Here is a 21,389-nt window from a genome sequence, read left to right on the forward strand (position 1 = left end):
TTACATTTCAAATGCTGGCAGACCTGCTGAGTTTTTCCAGTAATTTCTTTTTTTGCTTCTGATTTTCAGAATCTGCAGTTCTTTCGGTTTTAAATAAAGATTGATCTTGTGGCATGGTGGTAGTGTTCCTACCTCTGATCCCGGAAGTGGGGGCTCAAGACCCATTTGTTCCAGAGGTGTGCAATAACATTTCTAAACAAGTGGATTAGAATTTTTTTGCGCTAAGCAAGAAAAGCAACCCAATAAGGATGAGTCAACTCACTCAACCAACCAAATTGCTCAGCTTTTTGAAAGTTATCGTTTAGGAGTCAGCAAATGCTGTGACTTGATAAACTAGCTTCTCTTGAGCTCAAAAGGACATGTCTCCTCTGGGCTTTTAATGTAGTTAAGGAATGCAACCAGAGGAGCACTGAAATAAGGCAATCAGATTGTGAGGGGTATAGGTAAGGTGAATAGTAAAAGTCTTTTCCCAAGGGTGAAGGAGTTCAAAACGAGGAGGCACACTTTGAAGGTGAGAGGAGAAAGATTTAAAAAGGACATGAGGGAAACCTTTTTACACAGTGTGTGGTTTGCCTGTGGAATGAACTTCCAGACGAAGTGGTGGATGCAGGTACAGTTACACCATTTAAAAGAAACTGAGACAAGTACATGAATAGGAATGGTAGGACGAGTTTAGTTTGGGAACTTGGTTGGCATGGATTAGTTGGACTGAAAGGTCAGTTTCCATGCTGTATGACTCTATGGTTCTATTATGAAGGGCAAGTTTAGGACAGACACCATGTACTGCATGCTTACATACCTTAACAGGTGGCATGATATGTCTCCAGAGAACGAGATCTATTAAGAATTTATTAAGATTTTCAAAGGCTGAAACTGGAGAAATTTGAACAATTCTGTGTCCCAAAGGTTCCCCAGGGCTGAGGGAACTTGGTTACGAGAAGAAATTGAAAAAGTTGAGGTATTTTCCTTGAGCAGAGAAATGGGGAATGTCTTAAAAGAGCTTTTAAGATGACAAAGTGTATGGTAGAAAGAGGTTACAGGTTTAAAATCATTTCCGAAAGACCTTAATGGAAGTGAGGAGAATTTGGAAAACTGTGCTTGAAAAAGCAGTGCAGATTGACTTCGTAATTAATTTTAAGAGGAAAGTGAATGGGCACTTGGGTGAGGAACTCCCAGCGTTACAGCCAAAAAGCAGGGCCATGGGACTAAGATTAAATGATCTTTCAAAAGACCACCACTGGCATAATGGTTAAATGACTCTTTTCTATGTTGTAAATTTTCCTGAAGACATGTTAAACTTCCACAACTTTATTTTGTTTTGGAAATTTTTTCTAAAAAACCTTTTCCCAAAGGGTTATCTTCACTTAAAGAGATTTTGCTGCTTTACTCGTTCTTAGTAGATAAGGCTGGGCCTCTCCATCTGATGACCTTTGGACCACCTTTAGTTCAGTCTCCCCACACGTGCCTCTACAACCCTAACCCAACGATTTTTCAGGAGCTGGCCTCAGTTACAATCACTGCAAAGGTGTTAGTTCCTGTAATGTCATTTTAAAAACTCTTCTTAACATTAGTTAAGAGCGTTTATTTCAAATGGTTCTGCTCCTGGTGTGAACTACGCCCAAGGTAAATCTTTACTAAAAGGCAGTAGGGGTTGAGGTTAAAATACTACTGGCTTGGCTCAACACACTTTATTCCTATACAAAGTGCCACACAGAATGTTGCAAAGTTCCACACCTTGAGTCTCTGAAAGTAGATCCCCACTGCATCCCAAAACCAGCCCAGCTCTTCCCCTCCACCCACTGCATCCCAAAACCAGCCTAGCCTGTCTCTGCTTCCCTAACCTGTTCTTCCTCTCACCCATCCCTTCCTCCCACCCCAAGCCGCACCTCCATTTCTTACCTACTAACCTCATCCCACCTCATTGACCTGTCTGTCTTCCCTGGACTGACCTATCCCCTCCCTACCTCCCCACCTATACTCTACTCTCCACCTATCTTCTTTTCTCTCCATCTCCGGTCCGCCTCCCCCTCTCTCCCTCTTTATTCCAGAACCCTCACCCCGTCCCCCTCTCTGATGAAGGGTCTAGGCCCAAAACATCAGCTTTTATGCTCCTGAGATGCTGCTGCGCCTGCAGTGTTCATCCAGCTTCACACTTTATTATCACGTGATAGTCTTACACCTCAAACTAAGCCCTCACAACCCAGTAAAACCCAATGGATGTGACGGAAACTTAGCCTGTATGCCTTAACATGAACCTCCAGTTCGGACAAGTAGCAGCACTTCTCAGTTTTACTGCATTTTCATTCTGGGCAATATACTCAGTATCATAGAATTGCCCAAGGATACAATTGCCCAAGGCTAAAATTGAACCTGGGTCTCTGGCACTTTGCAGCAGCAGTGCTAAACATTGAGCCACTGTCCCGTCTTCTTGCTGACTTTAATTGTCACCATTGACTATTCCAACTCAGCTAGCAATGTCGTAAGTGTTTTAATATGAAGGTATTGTCTGATCTGGTTGATGAAAGTGAACTTACCGCACTTGATTTGTGATTGGCTTTTGGCTCATTGCCTATGAGAATCTCAGGAAAAGATGTTTCTCCAGAATTTCTGACAGTCTTCTGCTGACATTACGGGATGTACAGAAGACTTCTGATGAAATTCATTGCCATAAAGAAACAATTCCATAACACCAAGTTTTAACAGTATCACAAAAGGCTGTTCTTCCAAACTGTCCTAACAATGAATAGCAAGGACAAGCTTTGAGAGTGAATAAGTCACAAGTGCAAATAACAAATTATTCTATCCTTAATAAAGGCAAGCTAAATCAGAGAGTTTGGAGACAGGGCAGGGCACACCTGAATGAGTCTGGAGCAGGGGCTGAGTAGCTGAGCAGTGGAAGCTTTATAAATCTGAGTCCATGTCAGCAGTCCACAACTGGAAAGTCTTCATTCAGAAAGGAAGACCGAAGCAAGAAACTATAGGTCACACGTAGCCTGATATCTGCCATTGGACTTGTAACACAAGATTTGAACATGTGGATGGCCAAAGATCATGAAGTAAGGGTTGCTTATTCCACTGGCATCAAATGAAGCAAAATTGAGATTAAACAAGGAAGAAACAGCATTTCTATGGCATTAACCCTGTGGTTTTCATCTGGTTCTCCGATCATTTTCACCCTGAGACCTCTTGCCCATCGTTTCCTCCAGAGCAGCAGCTACCCTTACCAGCATCCTCTCTCACCATCGCCACCTGCTGCTGGAGGTTCCAACATACTTCCCTGGGCAACAACACAAGTATACTGTCGTTTGCTCAGCAGCTGCATAATTACAGGTTTAATTGTGGTTTTATGGCTGGAATCTCCGGCCAGACATTAGTGGCAACATTCTCTTCTGGCAATCATCAATTTGGGTTAAACAGCAAGGGTTTGGGTGACATCCAGCATTTGCTCAAGGCAGACTTCTCAGCCTCTTATTTGTAGTGGTACTTTCCAAGAGATCCAGGCTGGGTGGTGGATCATCCATATTGAGATCTAGGTTTGTCAGATCTCTGGAATCACATCATAAGCAGCATTTATCACTTCAGGTCACTTCTCTCGGCAGGCCGAGTGAGTTGTGGAGACAGCGGTCCCTCCAGAAGGCGGATAAGGGTGGGGAGGGAAATATACCCTTAAACTAGTGTCAGATTTCCTGAAGCTGTGCTCCAGCAATCAGTTCAAATATATGGTTGTGGCCAACTGTGTCCAATAACTGATGTCTCTGTGGCGTTCAGGCTCCCACACGTCCTGGAACTTATGCTAACTCCTGCTATCCTGATTTCAGAGGAAAAGGCTTGCACTGATTCAAAGGCCAGTCCTGTCAGCTTTGCGATGGGTCAGTGTTTTTCTTCTGGTGTTTCCCTCTTGGATGCCATCATGAAAGCCTGGTTTAGCCTCTTGTGATACTCGGTTATCCACTCATTAACTTGGCCATCCCACTCAGTAGGTGCAGTGAGCCCAAGGAAATAGTCTGCAGACAGAACTGGGTCTCAGCCAAAGAAGGGGCAGTGTGGAGAATAGCGCGTGGATAAGTGAAGGGTATTTCACTGAGCATTAAGTAGCTCCAAAAAATAGAACTGTACAGCACAAGCCAAGCCCTTCAGCCCACGATGTTGTGCCAACCTATTATCCTACTATGATCAATCTACCCTGCATTCCCTACATTTTACTATCCTCCATGTGCCTATCCAAGAGTCGCTTAAAAATCTCTAATGTATCCGACTCCACTACCACTGCCGGCAGAGCATTCCACACACCCACCGCTCTCTGTATGAAGAACCTACCTCTGACATCTCTCCTATACCTTCCTCCAATCACCTCAAAATTATGCTGCCTCATAATAGTCATTTCTACCCTGGGAAAAAGTCTCTGACTACGCACTCTGTCTATGCCTCTCTCATTATCTTGTACACCTCTATGAAGTCACCTCTCAACCTTCTTCTTTCCAATGAAAAAAGCCCTAGCTCCCTCAACCTTTCCTCATAAGACCTGCCCTCCAGTCCAGGCAGCATCCTGGTAAATATCCTCTGCCCTCTCTAAAGCTTCCATATCTTTCCTATAATGAGGTGACCAGAACAGAACACAATATTCAAGTGTGGTCTAACCAGAGTTTTATAGAGCTGCAGCATAACCTCACAGCACTTAAGCTGAATTCCCCTGCCAATGAAAGCCAACACACCATACAACTTCTTAACCACTATATCAACTTTTGTAACAACTTTGAGGGATCTACGACATGGACCCCAAGATCCCTCTGTTCCTCCGCACTGTGCCGAGAATCCAACCATTAACCCTGTATTGTGCATTCAAATTCAACCTTCCAAAATGAATCACTTCACACTTTTCTGGGTTGAATTTTATCTGCCACTTCTTTGCCCAGCTCTGCATCCTGTCAATATCCCGTTGCAACCTACAACAGCCCTCCATGCAGTCCACAACTCCACCAACCTTCATGTCGTCGGCAAACTTACTAACCCATCCTTCTACTTCCACATCCAAGTGATTTATAAAGATCACAAAGAGCAGAGGTCCCAGAACAGATCCCTGTGAAACAACTGGTAACCAAGCTCCGGGCTGAATACTTTCCATCTACTACCACTCTCTGCCTTCTATTGGACAGCCAGTTTTGTATCCAGACAGCCAAATTTCCATGCCTCCTTACTTTCTGAATGAGTCTACCATGTGGAACCTTATCAATTGCCTAGTTAAAATCCATATAGACCACATCCACTGCTCTACCTTCATCGATGTTGTTTCACAGTTGTTTGTCACATCCTCAAAGAATTCAATAAGGCTTGTGAGGCATGACCTGCCCCTCACAAAGTCATGCTGACTATTTCTAATCAAACTGTGCTTTTCCAAATACTCATGCATACTACAGTTTGAATCAAGTTCTTAAGTGCATCGGTGGTACTCTGATGAATCTTAGTCTGAATGTTACACGGAATTGGGATTGCACATGGGGTGTGGGTATGATGTGAGCTACAGACCTCTCTTGCAGGGTCAGAATAGGTTCCCTCCTGTGGTCAGTCTTCCAACTAAAGACATCAGAGTTTGCATCAGCTTTTCCTGACCTGAACCAGATCTGAAGCCAAAATTGAGCAAGTGCGTCAGGTGTTCATTGGGTGTCTGATGCTCCCAGATTGGAGCACAATTGAAAAATAGCTGAATGGGGTTGTTGTCTGTAAACATTTCAAACTCTGCAACAATCAAATGTCTCTGAACTTCTAAGAAATAGTTCACCTCTGACTCAGCAGTCTGATTGCAGCTGGAGTCACCCTCCTTATCTCTCTCATTTGGTTTGAGATGCCAACTGATATCACTACTTTTTCCTGCCCTTGAACCAGCGACAGCTCCATCCCTGGGCCAAGAAAACTGGCACTCGTTTGTAGTATGAAAGGGAGTTGGTAACGTGGGTATATAAGACAGGTTTTGGCATGTGGGTGCAGAAGGAGTCTCCACATGCTGGGGTCTAACTCCCTGTGATGTTCCGTGAAGTATCACACCTCATCCATACTTTCCCAACCACTCCATCAGCATTCTCTGATTTCTTCAGTGATTCTTGGAGACACTGGCTGTGCATAGCCTTGCATGAACTTCCTATAGTAACCAGTGAGACCACACAGTTCCTTCCCCACTTTAGGCTGTGCCCAATCTTCTGCTGCCATCAGGGCATAATGCTATCCTTGGTAACAGTGTGACCCAGGCACAAATGCTCCAGCTGCCCTGCTCACTGCCCTCTCTCTACCACCTGCAGGTGAATCAGCAAAAGTCACAAATGGGTAATTTTCTGGGTGGCAAGTTGTAATAAGTTGTGTGCTCTCAGGATCCATGCTGGGGTATCAACTGCCTACAATTTAAATTAATGTATTCAATGAACTTTTATGATCGCTTATTTTGCTAATGACACAAAGATGGATAATAATGCAACTGGTGAGGAGGGCATTTGGGGGCTAAAGATGGATATAGATATGTTAAATAAGTGGGCAAAGTTCTGGCAAATGGGGTATAATGTGAGAAATTATGACATTGTCCATTTCTCGGGAAGCATGTTATCTCAACAGTGAGAGATTGCAGTGCTCTGAAATGCTGAGGGATCTAAGTGAGTTAATGCAAGAATTGCAAAGGCTTATACATAGAAACATGACAGCATGAGGGGCAGCTCCTGGCTTGGTGCATCTGAAGTGCTGTGCACCTGGGGTAATGTGGTACCCAGTGGCGTGAACATTGCAAAGTCCTGGCAGCAGAAAGCATCTCCCCTCCTGCCATAATTCCACAAGACAGGCATCAAAGAGGCCAGCTGCATATTTAATAAGCTGAAGAACAGAGGATTTTGTGAGAAATGTTGACCTTGATCATGATGGACCAGCCTCCATGAAACAAATGGATAATTTCAGCCCAAGAAGCAGTTAAATTCACTGGCTTGTACTTCCTGCACTTATCTTTACATCCTTCATCAAAAGGGGTGAAACATTTGTAATATTCAGTCCTCTGACATCAGTCCTGCATGTAAGAAAGTCTGAAAGATTGTGGCCAGTACTTCTGCAATTTTCACTTACACATCCCTCAGTATCCTTGGAAACATCTCATCTGGTCTTGTTGCCTTATAAACTTTGCGTTGGTGGCATAGTGATAATATCACGGGACCACTAATCCAGAGGCCCAGGCTAATGCTCTAAGGACATGTGTTTAATTCCCACCATGGCATCTAGTAGAAATTCAATTTAATTTCACTTGAATAATGGCAGAGAAATGTATCCAAATGTCCTGATAACACAAAGTTGTGTGCTGTGTGGACAGTATAGATCATGGAATCACAGAATCCCTACTGTGCAGAAAGTGGCCATTTGGCCCTTCGTGTACCACCCAGACTCCGAACAGCATCCCACCCAGACCTATCCCATTGCCCTTCCACATTTAGCATGGCTACCCACCTAGCCTACACACCCCTGGACACTGTGGCCAATCTGCCTAACCTGCACATCCTTGGACTGGGGGAAGAAACAGGAGCACCCAGTAGAAACTCACATAGACACAGGGGGAATGCGCAAATTCCACACAGACCCAAAGCTGGAATCAAACCCAGGTTCCTAGTGCTGTGAGGCAGCAAGGCTAACCACTGGGCCAGTTTACTGCTAGATGGTAGCACTAAGCTACATAGGGATTTATAGACTAAGTGAATGCACAAAACTGAGGCAGATGGAATTAAATGTAATCAAGTACGAGGGTGAAAAATAAATGAAAGATCTGGCTACTTTCTAGATGGTGTGAAGTTAAACACAGTGGATGTACAAAAACAGATGGAGGGTTCAAATGCACAGTTCTTTAAAATATCAGAAAAAGACGCATAAGATAATCAAAATTGCTAATGGAATGCTGGCCTTTATATCTACAGCACAGGAGTACAAGGGTGCAGACGTTATTCTGCAGTTATACAAAATCCTGGAGGTGCACAGAGTCATACAGTGTAGAAACAGACCTCTTGGTCCAACCCCCCCATGCCGACCACGTTTCCCAAACTAAACTAGTCCCATTTGCCTGCACATGGCCCATATCCCTCTAAACCTTTCCTATTTATGTACCTGTCCAAATGTCTTTTAAATGTTGAAATTGTACCTGTACCCATCATTTCCTCGGTGGTTATTTCCACATACGAACCACTGTCTATGTAAAAAAGCTGCCCCTCAGGTCCCTTTAATATCTTTCTCCTCTCACTTCAAATTATGCCCTTTAGTTTTGAACTCTCCTATTCTAGGGAAAAGACCTTTGCTGTTTGCCTTATCTATGTTTCTCACGATTTTATAAACCTCTATAATGTCGCTCCTCAATCTCCTACACTTTAGTGAAAAAGTCCCAGCCTGTCCAGCCTCTCCTTGCAACTCAAACCCTCCAGTCCCAGTAACATCTTTGTAAATCTTTTCTGCACCCTCTCCAATTTAATAATATCCTTCTTATAGCAGGGTGGCTAGATCTGTACATTGTACTCCAAAAGTGGCCTAACCAAATGCCTGTACAACTGCAACAGGACATTACTACTCCCATACTCCATAGTCTGAGCAATGAAAGCATCTAGATCTAAGCACCACACCTTAGAACGGAATTATTGGCCTTGGAGGGAGTACAACGTTGCTTTATAAGAATGATACCTGGACTTCAGGGGTCAGGTTAGGAGGAAAGATTATATTTGGCCTGTTTTCTCTAGAATTTAGAAGGTTAAGGAATGATCAAAGTCTTCAAAATACGAACAGGAAAAGACTGGGTTGATAAAGATAAACTATTTCCACTGGTTGGTGAATCTAGAATTAGGTTGCATAGTCTGGGAATTAAGGCCAGACAACAGCTCATAGAACACAGAGCTATACAGCAGGAACAGGCCCTTCGGCCCTTGATGTTGTGCTGAACATAACACTAAATGAAACTAATCCCTCTGCCTTCCCTTAGTCAATATCTCTCCATTCTTTGCATATTCATGTGCTTATCTAAAAGTCCCTAAAACACCCCTATCATATTGGCCTCCACCGCCACCCCTGCCAGCACATTCCAGGCTCCTACCATTCTGTGTAAAAATGTCCCCTTCATATCTCCTTTGAACCTTTCACCTTAAATGCACGCTACCATAGTATTAGGCATTTTAAATCTGGGAAAACAATTCTGACCGTTAACCCTATCTATGCTTCTTATAATTTGATAAACTGCTATGAAGTCTCCCCTCAGGCTCCGCCCTCCAGAGAAAACAACCTGAGTTTTTCTATCCTCTCCTTATAGATCAATCTCTCTAATCCAGGCTGGAAACATTTTAGAAAGGACATCTACACACAAAGAGTGGTCAATCTTCCTTCCAGAAATGGCAGTGGTTGCAGGATCAGTTGTTCATAAGTTATTAAAGGGATATGGGTTAACGGCAGATGTATGGAGGATTTCAGATAAGCAGTAAGTAACTTAGTGATAGTCAGCGATAATGGGGGTGATGGTGAGGTAGAGCTGGGTGTTACCAGCATCCTAAGGGAAACTGATGGATGATGTTGGCAATGGTGGGGAATGCGGAGAGAAGCCATTACAGGTTATACTCTGGCTATGACAGTCCTAACCAGCTGGCATTGCACAAAGTCCAGGAAGTGATTAAATATCTTAATCCACAAGCCAAATGTATTCTGGAGGGTACATACCGAACTTTCTTTCCTTGGTTTATGAGTATTTTGACGAGTTCAGCAATGGGGTACTGAGCCTTAGCAGCACAAAGACCATATCCTATAAAAGGTACAAAACGTTATAATTTCATAAAATATGCTAATATAAACCTTAAACTGGTCATTATTACAGAACTTCATTTTCTTTTTGGGCTTAACTTCAAAGGTTACAATTAAAAAGATAACAATGATAAACAAACTTAAAAAATGAAATTTGGGTATGTTATTTAAGAATGCATTCATGATAGAACAATTATTTATCACAATAAAGCTACTGCATTATTAATTCAGAATTTATTTGATAGCCATCTTATATTTGTAGAGAGGTGATGGCATAAAGTTAATGTCAATAGAGTAGAAATGTAGAACTGCAGGATAATGTTCAAGGGATATCAGTTCATATCCCACCATGGTGGATGGTGATATCTGAATTTAACAAGATAACGTTGCAAGGATATCATTTGCAGATAGGAAGAATGAAAGGGGTAGGAATTTACTGATTGTCCATTAGAGACATGCCGCTCAGGCATCCAAAACAGATGCAAGCAAGCTAAAAAGCGAAAGAACTGCGGATGCTGTAAATCAGGAGCAAAAACAAAGTTGCTGGAAAAGCTCAACAGGTCTGGCAGCATCTGTGAAGGCAAAAACAGAGGTAATGTTTCGGGTCTGCTGACCCTTCCTCACAACTGTTCTGCGGAAGGGTAACCTGACCCAAAATGTTAACTCTTTTTTTTCCTTCACAGATGCTGCCAGATATTCAGAGCCTGTCCAGCAACTTTGCAGCTATAAGCAAGAACTGGGCAGAGAGGTGATCCCACTGCCATGACATCTATACTGATGTATATGGTGTTTTGACTGTCATTTAAACAGAACTCAACTGAATAGGGTTTCAAGGCCAGATTAAAAAGAATTGTGAAGTTTAACAAGATTTTGTGACCCAGTGTGACCTTAACATCTGACAGTGGGTTACACAGAAATCCATGAGAGCTGACATGATTGTAATAGCAATTATTTAAGTATTGCAGGGTTTTTCATCACTGTGTATTATCCATGATAACTGCATGTTAAAGTGTCAGAAATAGTTTGCACATGTTGTATAGATTGATTGTATTACTATTCTAAACAATATATAAAAGGCTTTACAAATCCAATCTGTCCATTTACCACCCATCAACCAAGTGATCGAAGAGGTCAGAACTATGAAGCAGCACTTACTTAGCAATAATCTGCTCACTAACACTCACTTTGGGTTACACAAGAGCCATTCAGCTCCTGGCATCATTACAGCCTTAGTCCAACCTGGACAAGGGAGCTGAATTCTAGAGGTGAGGTGAGAGTGACTGCCCTTGACCTCAAGGCAACATTTCACTGAGTGCAACACCAAAGAGCCTGAGCGAAAGCGCTGTCAATGGAAATCACGGCGAAAAATCTCTGTTTGCCCAAAGGAAGATCGTTGTGGCTGTTGGAGGTCAGTTATTTCGGCACCAGGGCATCTCTACAGGAGTTCTGCAGGGTAATGTTCTTTATCCAACCATCACCAGCTGCTTTACCAATGACTCTCCCTCTAAGGCCAAAAGTAGGGGAGTTCACTATAGAGAATACTAAGGGAGTTCCTGTATTTTCAGGGGGTGACAGTAAGGGAACAAAGCTGTTGTTCACAGTCAGGATGATATGTTGGTTGAAGAGGAACTTGCCAGCGGTGGTGTCCCCTTGCACCCACTGCCCTTGTCTTTACAGATGGTATTTCTAAATGGTACACCGAACTACCAGTATGTGAAAATGGTGAAAGGCGTGAACAATGGAAGTGTTTAATGGGTTGCCAATCAAGCAGGCTGCTCTACCATAGATGGTGTCAAGCTGCTTGACTGATAGTGGAAAAGGTTTGGGGAATCAGGAGGCTCCAGCTTCTGACCTGTCCTGACCTTGCAGCTACAGTATTTGTATGGCGAGATCAGTTCAGTTTCCTGTCAATGGTAATGCTCAGGATATTGGTAGAGGTGGAGGGAGGAGAGGGAATCAGTGAGGGCAATGCCAATGAATGTCAAGCACAGATAATTAGATTCTCTCTTGCTGGAGACAGTTATTGTCTGTAACTGGCATGAATACAACTTGCTACTTGTCAGTCAAAGCTCCTGAAAATTATGCAGGTCTTGCTGCATATGAAAATAAACTGCTTCAGTACCTAAGGAGTTGTGAATGGTGCTGAACATTGTACAATCATCGGCAAGATACCCTGCTTATTCCTATTCATTGTTTACTGTGAGCCAACCAGTTCTCTATCCATGTCAGTACACCATTCTCTCAATCCTATGAAATTTAAACCCAAACTTCACTATCTGAGATGTCACGCATGGTGCTGAACATTCCCATTTCTGACCTTATGATGGCAGGAATGTCATTGATGAAGCAGCTGAAGGTGGTTGTGCCTAAGGCTATATATCCTGACGAACTCCTGCAGAGATGTCCTGCAACTGGGATGATTGACCTTCAGCAAGCAAACCCATCTTCCTTTGTTCTAGATATGACTCTCACCAATTGTATTCTATTTTGTGTGATTACTCACTTGTTTGTTGTTAGTTCAGGAACTTGCTTAATAACTTAGGTAGACGTACAAGACATTTAAATATTGATGTTCCTTAATTTTCCAAGACTGATAAGATCTTATGGAGGCAAAACAGGATTTCCAAATTTTGATTAAGCTGTGATTATTTGCAATCTTGTGCAACACAATTTTATTAGCATAATGCACAAAGGAAAACACAGCAAAAATTTGCTTTATGGCAACAGAAGGTTTGGAGACTACAAATGATGATTAAACAGCCGTCTGGTGCTTGAACTCTCATCTCAAGAGAACAAACCATATCTATGATATTTGTAAATAAATTCACAACTCATAGGATGAAGGATGGAAAAGTGTATTAAACACATACTGTTATATTTGACTCAAACACGGGATCAAAAGTGCAACAGGTGCCTATAATATATTTAGTCACCCACCATTCTATTCTGAAAAGAAAGGATCAATTGTCTCTAAGTATTTTTAAAAATCAAAGCAAATTCTTAGAAGAATGGTAACCAATAGTACACATGACAATAAAGCTTAAATCAGATTTAAAAATCAAAATCAAATCAATTAGCACATTAATAGAACTTATCGCCAACTGCAATTCTCATGGAAAACTGGGCAATAAATATCCCTCACACTATTCCCTATGCAGTAGCTACACTGAGCTCTTAACCTCTTGGTTCTACCTGATTCCACATCCAACTCTGTGGTAAAAACCACCCCAATACACTATAGTCTGTAATGAAACTTCCTCCCTTCGAAGCATGCAGTTTATTCCACTTAGCAGTTCAAGAATATCATGCAGGATAATAAAAGCACATTTTATTTAGTTTAATACGTTTGTAAAAGGAGACAAGAAGTCAAAGCCTTTCATCTCACACTCATCAGGATTAGACTACAAGAAACAGACATCAAAAAGGATCACAAATTTACACAGCATGAGGACAGGGTGCTGAGTGATTGGACCATCACTGGCATCAGGAACAGTTACAGTTAAGTTTAATTCTCAAGCAGGCAGGTGGATTCTCATTGGTCAGCATGTAGCCACTGGAAATGCAGTAGGCATTGGCAGTGTCCATGGTCCCATTACAAAAAGGGGCAACTGTACAAATTTCTTTTTTTGCCTACATGAAGTGGGGTTCGCATGAAGCAGGGTTCAATGTATAAATGGAGATAACAAGGTGTAGAGCTGGATGTACACAGCAGACCAGGCAGCATCAGAGGAGCAGGAAAGCTGATGTTACAGGTCTGGGCTCTTCTTCAGAAAACGTATAAATAAACAGAAAATCTACAAATGGATGTAGTTTCAAACAGATGCAAATACGTCACAATGGCAGCCCGACTAATGATAATAAATTAGTTCACTGACTAACTTATAGAACAGTCAATGTTATTTAATAAATGATTTAAAACAGTTGAATAAATCTAATGGGGATGTACTTTTGTGAGGCTCAACAGCAAGGGTTGGTTAAGCACGATTGGATGGTGCCCACTCCAAATTTTGAATGGGACATGTTGCTTGGTATGGATTTGCCAGATACTGGGCCATATAGTTACAAATCTGGCATCACACCGGCACTGAAACTCATATTATAAATTTCTGTGATAGGCATGATATATGTATGGCTTGACGGCAGCATCCTGTTACTGAAGAAAACCATTCATAAGTTTACTGGGTAATAGTGAAACAGATAGTTCGACCATTCAATTATATTTGAAGCGTACCTTTCCAGGGTAACCTGAGGTTGACTGGGCAGCTCTCAGAGCTAAAAGTAGTGGACACTGGCCCTTTCATGAGGTTTTGCAAAAGACAGCAAGTGATGATTTGATCAAGGTATCCATTATTACTCAGGATTGGTCTAATATACGCTACCACAGTGTCAATCTTACATAGTGAGCAGATGACGGAAATTTACTAAAAGGTTAAGAAAGATGAAACGTTGAGACAAGCTTTATGTATACAAAAATTGCCACAGGCTATTAGGCATTTTAAGGCAATAATCAATAGACCAATAAGGCTTTACAACCATAGCCAATTAGTCTGCTCTTGCAAAACTTACAACGTAGTTTCCAACATTAGATGTAATTCTCCATTAGATAACATGTATGAAATAATCCTGTGTGTATGAAGATCTACACTCACAATCAATTCAGGATTTGCATCAGGTTTGCAATGTAGGTACTTGTGTGAACTAGAGGTTGCAAATATTAATACATAGAACACTGTTCTTTGTAGACAGAAAGAAGGTGTGCACAATCTACATCTTTTTCAACTCAGCAAAATAGGTAATAGCCATTCTCTGATTCATTTCAGAGGGCAATGCCTTGGTTATTCAGAATCAACCTTTTCATTTAAAATTTGAACAAAGTTCGGCAGTTAACTGTCAGTAATCATTAACCAATGCATTATTAATGGCAAACACCTCTACTAGTCAGTGTGTGTTTGAAAATTAATTAACATACTCCACTCACATAAATGCTGTTTTCTTTTTACTTTGGTATTTCCTGCAAGATGCCCTGATGAATGTAAGACAAAAAAAAAGTGTTTTCTCTGTAGGCAAAGACTTCAGGGATAGAACATTCAGTACACTAATGAAACAAGAGGTATAAACATTTTGCATATTGGAGATCATAGAAGGCTGCACTGTTGCTACCAAGAGGAGTTAAGAAATTTCCTGACTCAGCAGATCCACCTCAGTTTAAACGTATTATGAGACCCAATTTTCTCCCTGAAGTAACAGAGGTGGGAACAGGTCTAGAAAAAAGCCTTTTGTTCCAGAGGCAGATCCTAGACTGGCATGGAGACTGAGATGGCATAGACAGAGGGCATGATTCAGTCTTCTTGTGGAAGCTCATTCCCAGTTCTAAAAAATCTGTTACTTCCCCTTAATAATTTTGGAGGATGGGACGGGAGGGGGCCAGTGAAGTTTCCAGAATATGCAATAAATCAGAGATTATTGAAATCTAACCAGGAATCTAACTTCAGGCACATCAGGCATGGGGACAACTCTGAGAAGGGGGGTGGACAATGCAGGGCTGAGGGTGTTGTACCTAAATGGCACAGTATACAAAACAGTAAACGAGCTATTCTTGCTGATTGAAATCGGCAGGAATCATATTGTGGGTGTCACAGAGATGTGGCTACAAGGGAATCAGGGTTGGGAACTAAATATTCAAAGATACACATCCTATCAAAATGACAGTCAGATGGGCAGAAGGGGCGAGGTTGCCTTGTTAGTAAGAAGTGAAATTAAACCAAAAGCAAGAAGTAATATGGAGTGGAAGGCCATAGAATCTGTGTGGGTAGAGTTGAGGAACTTCAAATTAAAAAGACCCTGATGGGAGTATGTACAGGCCTCCCAGCAGCAGTCAGGATGCAGGGAGAAAAAAATAAATAAGAAGATAGAAAAGGCATGTAAAGAAGACATTATTACAATAATTATGGGGGACATCAAGACGCACATAGACTGGGAAGATCAGGTTAGCAGCAAATGCCAAGAAAAGGAATTTGTGAAATGTCTACAAGTGTTTTTTGGAGCAGTCTATGGTACATCCCATTAGGGAACAGGCAATTCTGGATGTGTAATGAGGCAGACTTGATTAGGGAGGTTAAGGTGAAGAAACCCCAAGGGGGGAGTGACCATAATATGATAGAATTCACCCGGCAGTTTGAGGGGGAGAATTTGGACTCAGATGTGACGGCATTACAATTGAGTAAAGGTAACTAGAAAGATATGAGAGAGGAGCTGACCAGCTGATTGGAAGGGAGCCCAGCAGGGAAGACAGTGCAGCAGCAAAAGCAGGAGTTTCTGCAGGGAATTCAGGAAGCTCAGCTGAAATTCATCTCAATGGAGAAGAAACATACTAAGGGGAGGCAACCATGGCTGACATGGAAGTCAGGGACAGTACACAAGCAAAGGAAAAAGCATACAGCGTGGTTAACATTAGTGGATTGGGAGGCATTTAAAAACCAGCAGAAGATAACTAAAAAAACAATAAGGGGGGTGAAGATGAAATATGAGGGTAAGCAAACTAGTAATATAAAACAAGATTATAAGAGTTTAATTAGATATAGAAAAGGTAAGAGAGTGGCATATCTTTCCAATTACCTTTACTCAATTGTAATGCCGTCACACCTGAGTCCAGATTCTCCCCCTCAAACTGCCAGGTGAATTCCATCATATTCTGGTCACTCCCCGCTTGGGGTTTCTTCACCTTAACCTCCCTTATCAAGTCTGCCTCATTGCACATCCAGAATTGCCTGTTCCCTAATGGGATGTACCACAGGCTGCTCCAAAAAACACTGGGCCACTGTAAAATGAGACCAGAGAAGTAGTAATGGGGAATTAAGACGGAAGAACTGAATAGGTACTTTGCAACAGTCTTCATGGCGTAAGACATCAATACCATATCAAACTTTAAGAGATCGGGGGCAGAGCTGAGTGTAGTGGCCAGCACCAAGGAGAAGTTGCTGGTGAATCTGAAAGGCCTGAATGTGAATAAATCCCCCAGACCAGGTGGACCACACCCAGAGTTCTGAAGGAGATCATTGAGGAGATCGTAGAGGCATTGGTGGCAATCTTTCAGGAATCACTGAAGTCAGGGAAGGTGTCGCAGGACTGAAAAAACCTGCTTACGTGGGTGGGGGGAGGGGAAGCAGAAGACAGGAAACTATAGGCTGGTTAGCCTGACTTTGGTTATTGGTAAGATTTTACAGTCCATTATTAAGGATAAGATTGAAGAATATGTAAAAATGCATGCTAAAATAGGGTTGAATCAGCACAGCTTTGTCAAGGGGAGGTCATGCCTAACAAATCTCTTAGAATTCTTTGAGGAGCTAATGATTAAGTTAGACAAAGGAGAGGCAGTGGATGTGATCTAGTTGGATTTCCAGAACAAGGTGCTGCACAGGACGCTTCTAAATAAGATGAGTCTTATAGTCTCAGGGGCAAAGTACTGGCATGCATAGAGGGTTACAGACTGGCAGACAGCAGAGAGTGGAGGTAAAGAGGTAGTTTTCAAGACTGGAACTGGTGACTAGTGAAGCTCCATACGGGTTAGTATTGGGACCACAACTATTCACGTTACGCATTAACAATCTGGACAAAGGAACTTAGGGCACTGTTGTTAAAGTTTGTAGATGTCACAAAGATAAGTGGAGGGACAGATACTTTTAAGGAAGTGGAGGGGCATAAAGGGGTTTAGGAGTCTTAATTCAGGATTCTCTTAAGGTTAACATGCAAATTCAGTTGGCATTTAGGAAGGTAATTGCAATGTTTGCATTCAATTCAAGAAGCTTAGAAGACAACAGCAGAGATGTACTGCTGAGGCGGTATAAGGCTCTGGTCAAGCCAAATTTGGAATATTGTAGCAGTTATGGGCCCTGTATCTAAGGAATAATATGCTGGCCTTGGAGGGTGTCCAAAGGAGGTTCAAGAGAATGATCCCAGGGATGAAGGCTTGATCTGTACTCGACAGAGTTTAGAAGGATGATGGGAGATCTGATTGAAACTGAAGAATACTGACAGGCCTGGATACAGTGGATGTGGAGAAAATATTTCCACTCATATGAGAGACTCGAGACCCAAGGCACAGCTTCAGAGTGAAAGGATGACTCTTGATAACTGAGAAGACAGGAATTTTTTTTAGCCAGAGGATGGTGAATTTGTGGAAATCATGGCGTCCACAGCTTTCTGTGGAAAAATCATTGAGGGTATTTATGACAGAGATAGATAGGTTCTTGATTAATAAAGGGATCAAAAGTTACAGGGAGAAGAGAGATGAAGCTGAGAAATAGATCAGCCATTGTCAAATAGCAGAGCTGTCTCACTGGGCCAAATGACCTGATTCTGTTCCTGTATCTTATGGTTTTCTGGCCTTTCACCTCCCACCCAACCCCTTTCCATGTCAATTCATTCACCAAGGCATACCCAGCCCCTTTCATATTACCCACCCTACCTCCATAACCCTCAACCAGCATCAATTATCGGCAGACCTCAGGAGTCATGTGGATATGAAAAGTTAAATTTCTAACAATCTATGACAGTTCATTGACATTAGATGTTGTTAAAAACTGGCATTCACGAAACTCTTTAGAACATCTTTAATCTCAAATGGCTTTAATCTCTTCTGAATACAAATTTCTATTCAGACCCTACGTCAAATATATTTAATCCTGTTACAGTCCTTTAAACTGTGAATTCAGAAGCTTCTCCTGATATAATTGATGCTCTTGAAACTCAGCCAAGCATTCATATTGACACAATAACGTCCCATGCAATATGTCAACAAAGACTGTTACTGAAACTGCAAGAAGATAGCATTTTCTTTTCCCACCTACATCGGATGATCTGTCAAACTATTCCAGCAGAGGGCTTTATTTAACTCTCAACAAGGCTTAATCTTAGTTTTTATTTCATCTCGAAAGAATGGGTAATATAAAATGCTTCAGATCATGAAGCTTAGACAGAGTCCTTATATGTCCTATTTATGTTTACTCTGTCAATTTCTGCCTCCCATATTGTGGGTCAGGCCAAAATGAAGTCTGTTTGAACTCAGCACAATGTTCAAATCCCTCTCGAGTTTGGTTTTTCCAACCTGGGTGAATTGTTGCCCACCTTCTGCTGACAAAAATGGGATATGTTGTCAATGGAAGTGAGACTTCTACATCGATGTCCCATGCACTGTTTTAATTATCCAAGGGGTCTTGCTTAATTCATGAAAAGCTGACACTGTTGCTATGGGGTGGGGGTGGGGGGGGGAGAGACACAAGCACTGCAATCAAGGGCTGATGAAAACTGGAACCAGCATCTGTAGGTAGAATCTGGTTAATTATCGGGAGCCTGAAGTGAACTTGAGAGGCAGAGTTAGCAATCCACAGGAATGGCCACCTCAGATGACTGCACAGCTGGTTCTAACATATTTGAGAATTCTAATGCTCAATATTTATTTGCTGGAAGTAGAGTAATAAATAATAGTAATAAAGTAGCTGTTTCTTATATTATTATTTTAGCTTTTGTTCTCAAAAAGTTAAAAGTGTAATTTTTTTTAGCTATTTTAATTTTCTGCAACTATTTTGAACTTGTAATCACTGATATAAATAAACTGGCATAGTTAAGCACTCCAACCTTTGATTCAATATTAGACTGATGAATGGATTCTCTAACTTCAAGTAATGTTGATCTTGTTAATGTTGATCTTGCTTCACACTCCTCCTATGCAATGTAACCTGTATGTCTTACTCTGTAAGTCCTTACTTACTATGATCTGCCTGTACTACTTGCAAACAAAGCTTTTCACTATACTTAGGTCCAAGCAACAACAAATTAAATCAAAGTCAAATCATCAATTTGTTCACTTTTAATTCATAGGTCAAAGTGAATAATAAGTGTTTTAAATCCTGACAACTGTTCTAACATTGCAAAAGGAGCTTCCTTCCAAAGGAGTCCCTGCTGTCTCTGACCTCCATCATTCACTGAACCCTCATTGTGCTATCTTGTAACTCTCTCTCTTTTAATCATTATTTACAATTGTTTATTCTGGTAGCTCCTGTACATCCGATGTCCCTTGTTAGCATAAGCTGCAATCTCCTGCTGAACTGAAGTTCCTAATAACTGCTGCTATAATCTTATGCCAAAAAACATTGCTGCACTAAACATTCCAATACACTGCAATGCTGCAGTGACACTCAAATTGTACTTTTCATTTAATGAGCTAAAACATGTCTGATCTGGAGTTCAAAATTCATCTTTTCACTTATATCTTCCTGCGTAACTTTGTACAAGTTGCTCAAGTAATAAATCCTTAACAAGAAAAACATTGATTCCTGCTAAATTTCCAAACCTTCATTTGAGTGAGCGTCATCCCCAAAGTCTGTGAACAAATACATGGTTAATGCATTCATATTGCTCTTTCTGTTTCTTTGCTGATAAAATTATCAAAGAAAATAAGGTCCCATATGGTGAAGCTTTTGTGCTCCTGAGATGCTGCTGGGCCTGCTGTGTTCATCCAGCCTCACATTTTATTATCCCATATGGTGATGCTTTTGTTTGATTTTGAGGTCACCAGAATAAATAAGGGAAGTCATGACTTAATTAACGTTGCTTGTGTTTCTTCTCTATAGAAAGCGCTCTTTCTCATTTCCCTAACTGTCAAGACCAACTAATACAGAACTGACCATGCCTCAAATTGGCGTCCTCACATTCTGTGATGCATATTGGCGCAACAGCATATCTTCCACTGAAACCACTGTAGCGTTGAATATCTTGAATACGATAGCATCACTTAATTGGTATAAAGATTAATCAGTATTAATGAGGTTCTAATCTGAAAAGGTTTACTTACAATTTGGGGATCAAAAGTCTGAATGAACACACAATTTTTGCCTGTTATTCTCATCTCATCCAAATTGGTTAACAATATAATGGGTTAAAGAATCAATATAGGAAAAAAAACTCAACCAAGATGAAGGCCAAACATAAGCCATCTGTAGGCATGTCTGATTCACAGTCTACAAGTGGTCCTTCAGACAACTCATAGTCAACAACTCTGTGCCTAACCCAAAGCTGAACTTCAAATGGTGTGCCAATACAAACAGTGGATACTTAGTTACATTTAAAGTACAACTATTTATCATATTCTCCAATCATTTCAACTTCATAGGTGAGGACATTTTCAACATTCAGTTAAGATTACTCACTCACTTACAGTTCTCTATGTTTATCAAAACAATATTTCAAATGTTTTAAAAATTTTCAGTAAATAGTGCAATTGAAGATTGAGATGAAGGCACATTATTATGTTTTTGACAACAAAATGTGAGGCTGGATGAACACTGCAGGCCCAGCAGCATCTCAGGAGCACAAAAGCTGACGTTTCGGGCCTAGACCCTTCATCAGAGAGGGGGATGGGGTGAGGGTTCTGGAATAAATAGGGAGAGAGGGGGAGGCGGACCGAAGATGGAGAGAAAAGAAGATAAGTGGAGAGGAGAGTATAGGTGGGGAGGTAGGGAGGGGATAGGTCAGTCCAGGGAAGACGGACAGGTCAAGGAGGTGGGATGAGGTTAGTAGGTAGATGGGGATGCGGCTTGGGGTGGGAGGAAGGG

At 41.5% G+C, this 21,389-nt stretch overlaps 1 protein-coding gene across 1 annotated transcript in view; it reads right to left on the reverse strand.

The window, feature by feature from the left end:
• The window catches only part of LOC125452996 (NAD(P) transhydrogenase, mitochondrial-like), a 189,666-nt gene that overhangs the window by 50,518 nt on the left and 117,759 nt on the right, over positions 1-21,389 (reverse strand). Inside the window, exon 18 of the mRNA XM_048532046.1 lies at positions 9,700-9,781. Within this exon, the coding sequence (XP_048388003.1) occupies positions 9,700-9,781 (82 nt within the window). The remainder of the gene's footprint in view (positions 1-9,699; positions 9,782-21,389) is intronic.

This window comes from Stegostoma tigrinum, chromosome 1 (genome assembly GCF_030684315.1).
Source record: "Stegostoma tigrinum isolate sSteTig4 chromosome 1, sSteTig4.hap1, whole genome shotgun sequence".
NCBI lineage: Eukaryota > Metazoa > Chordata > Chondrichthyes > Orectolobiformes > Stegostomatidae > Stegostoma > Stegostoma tigrinum.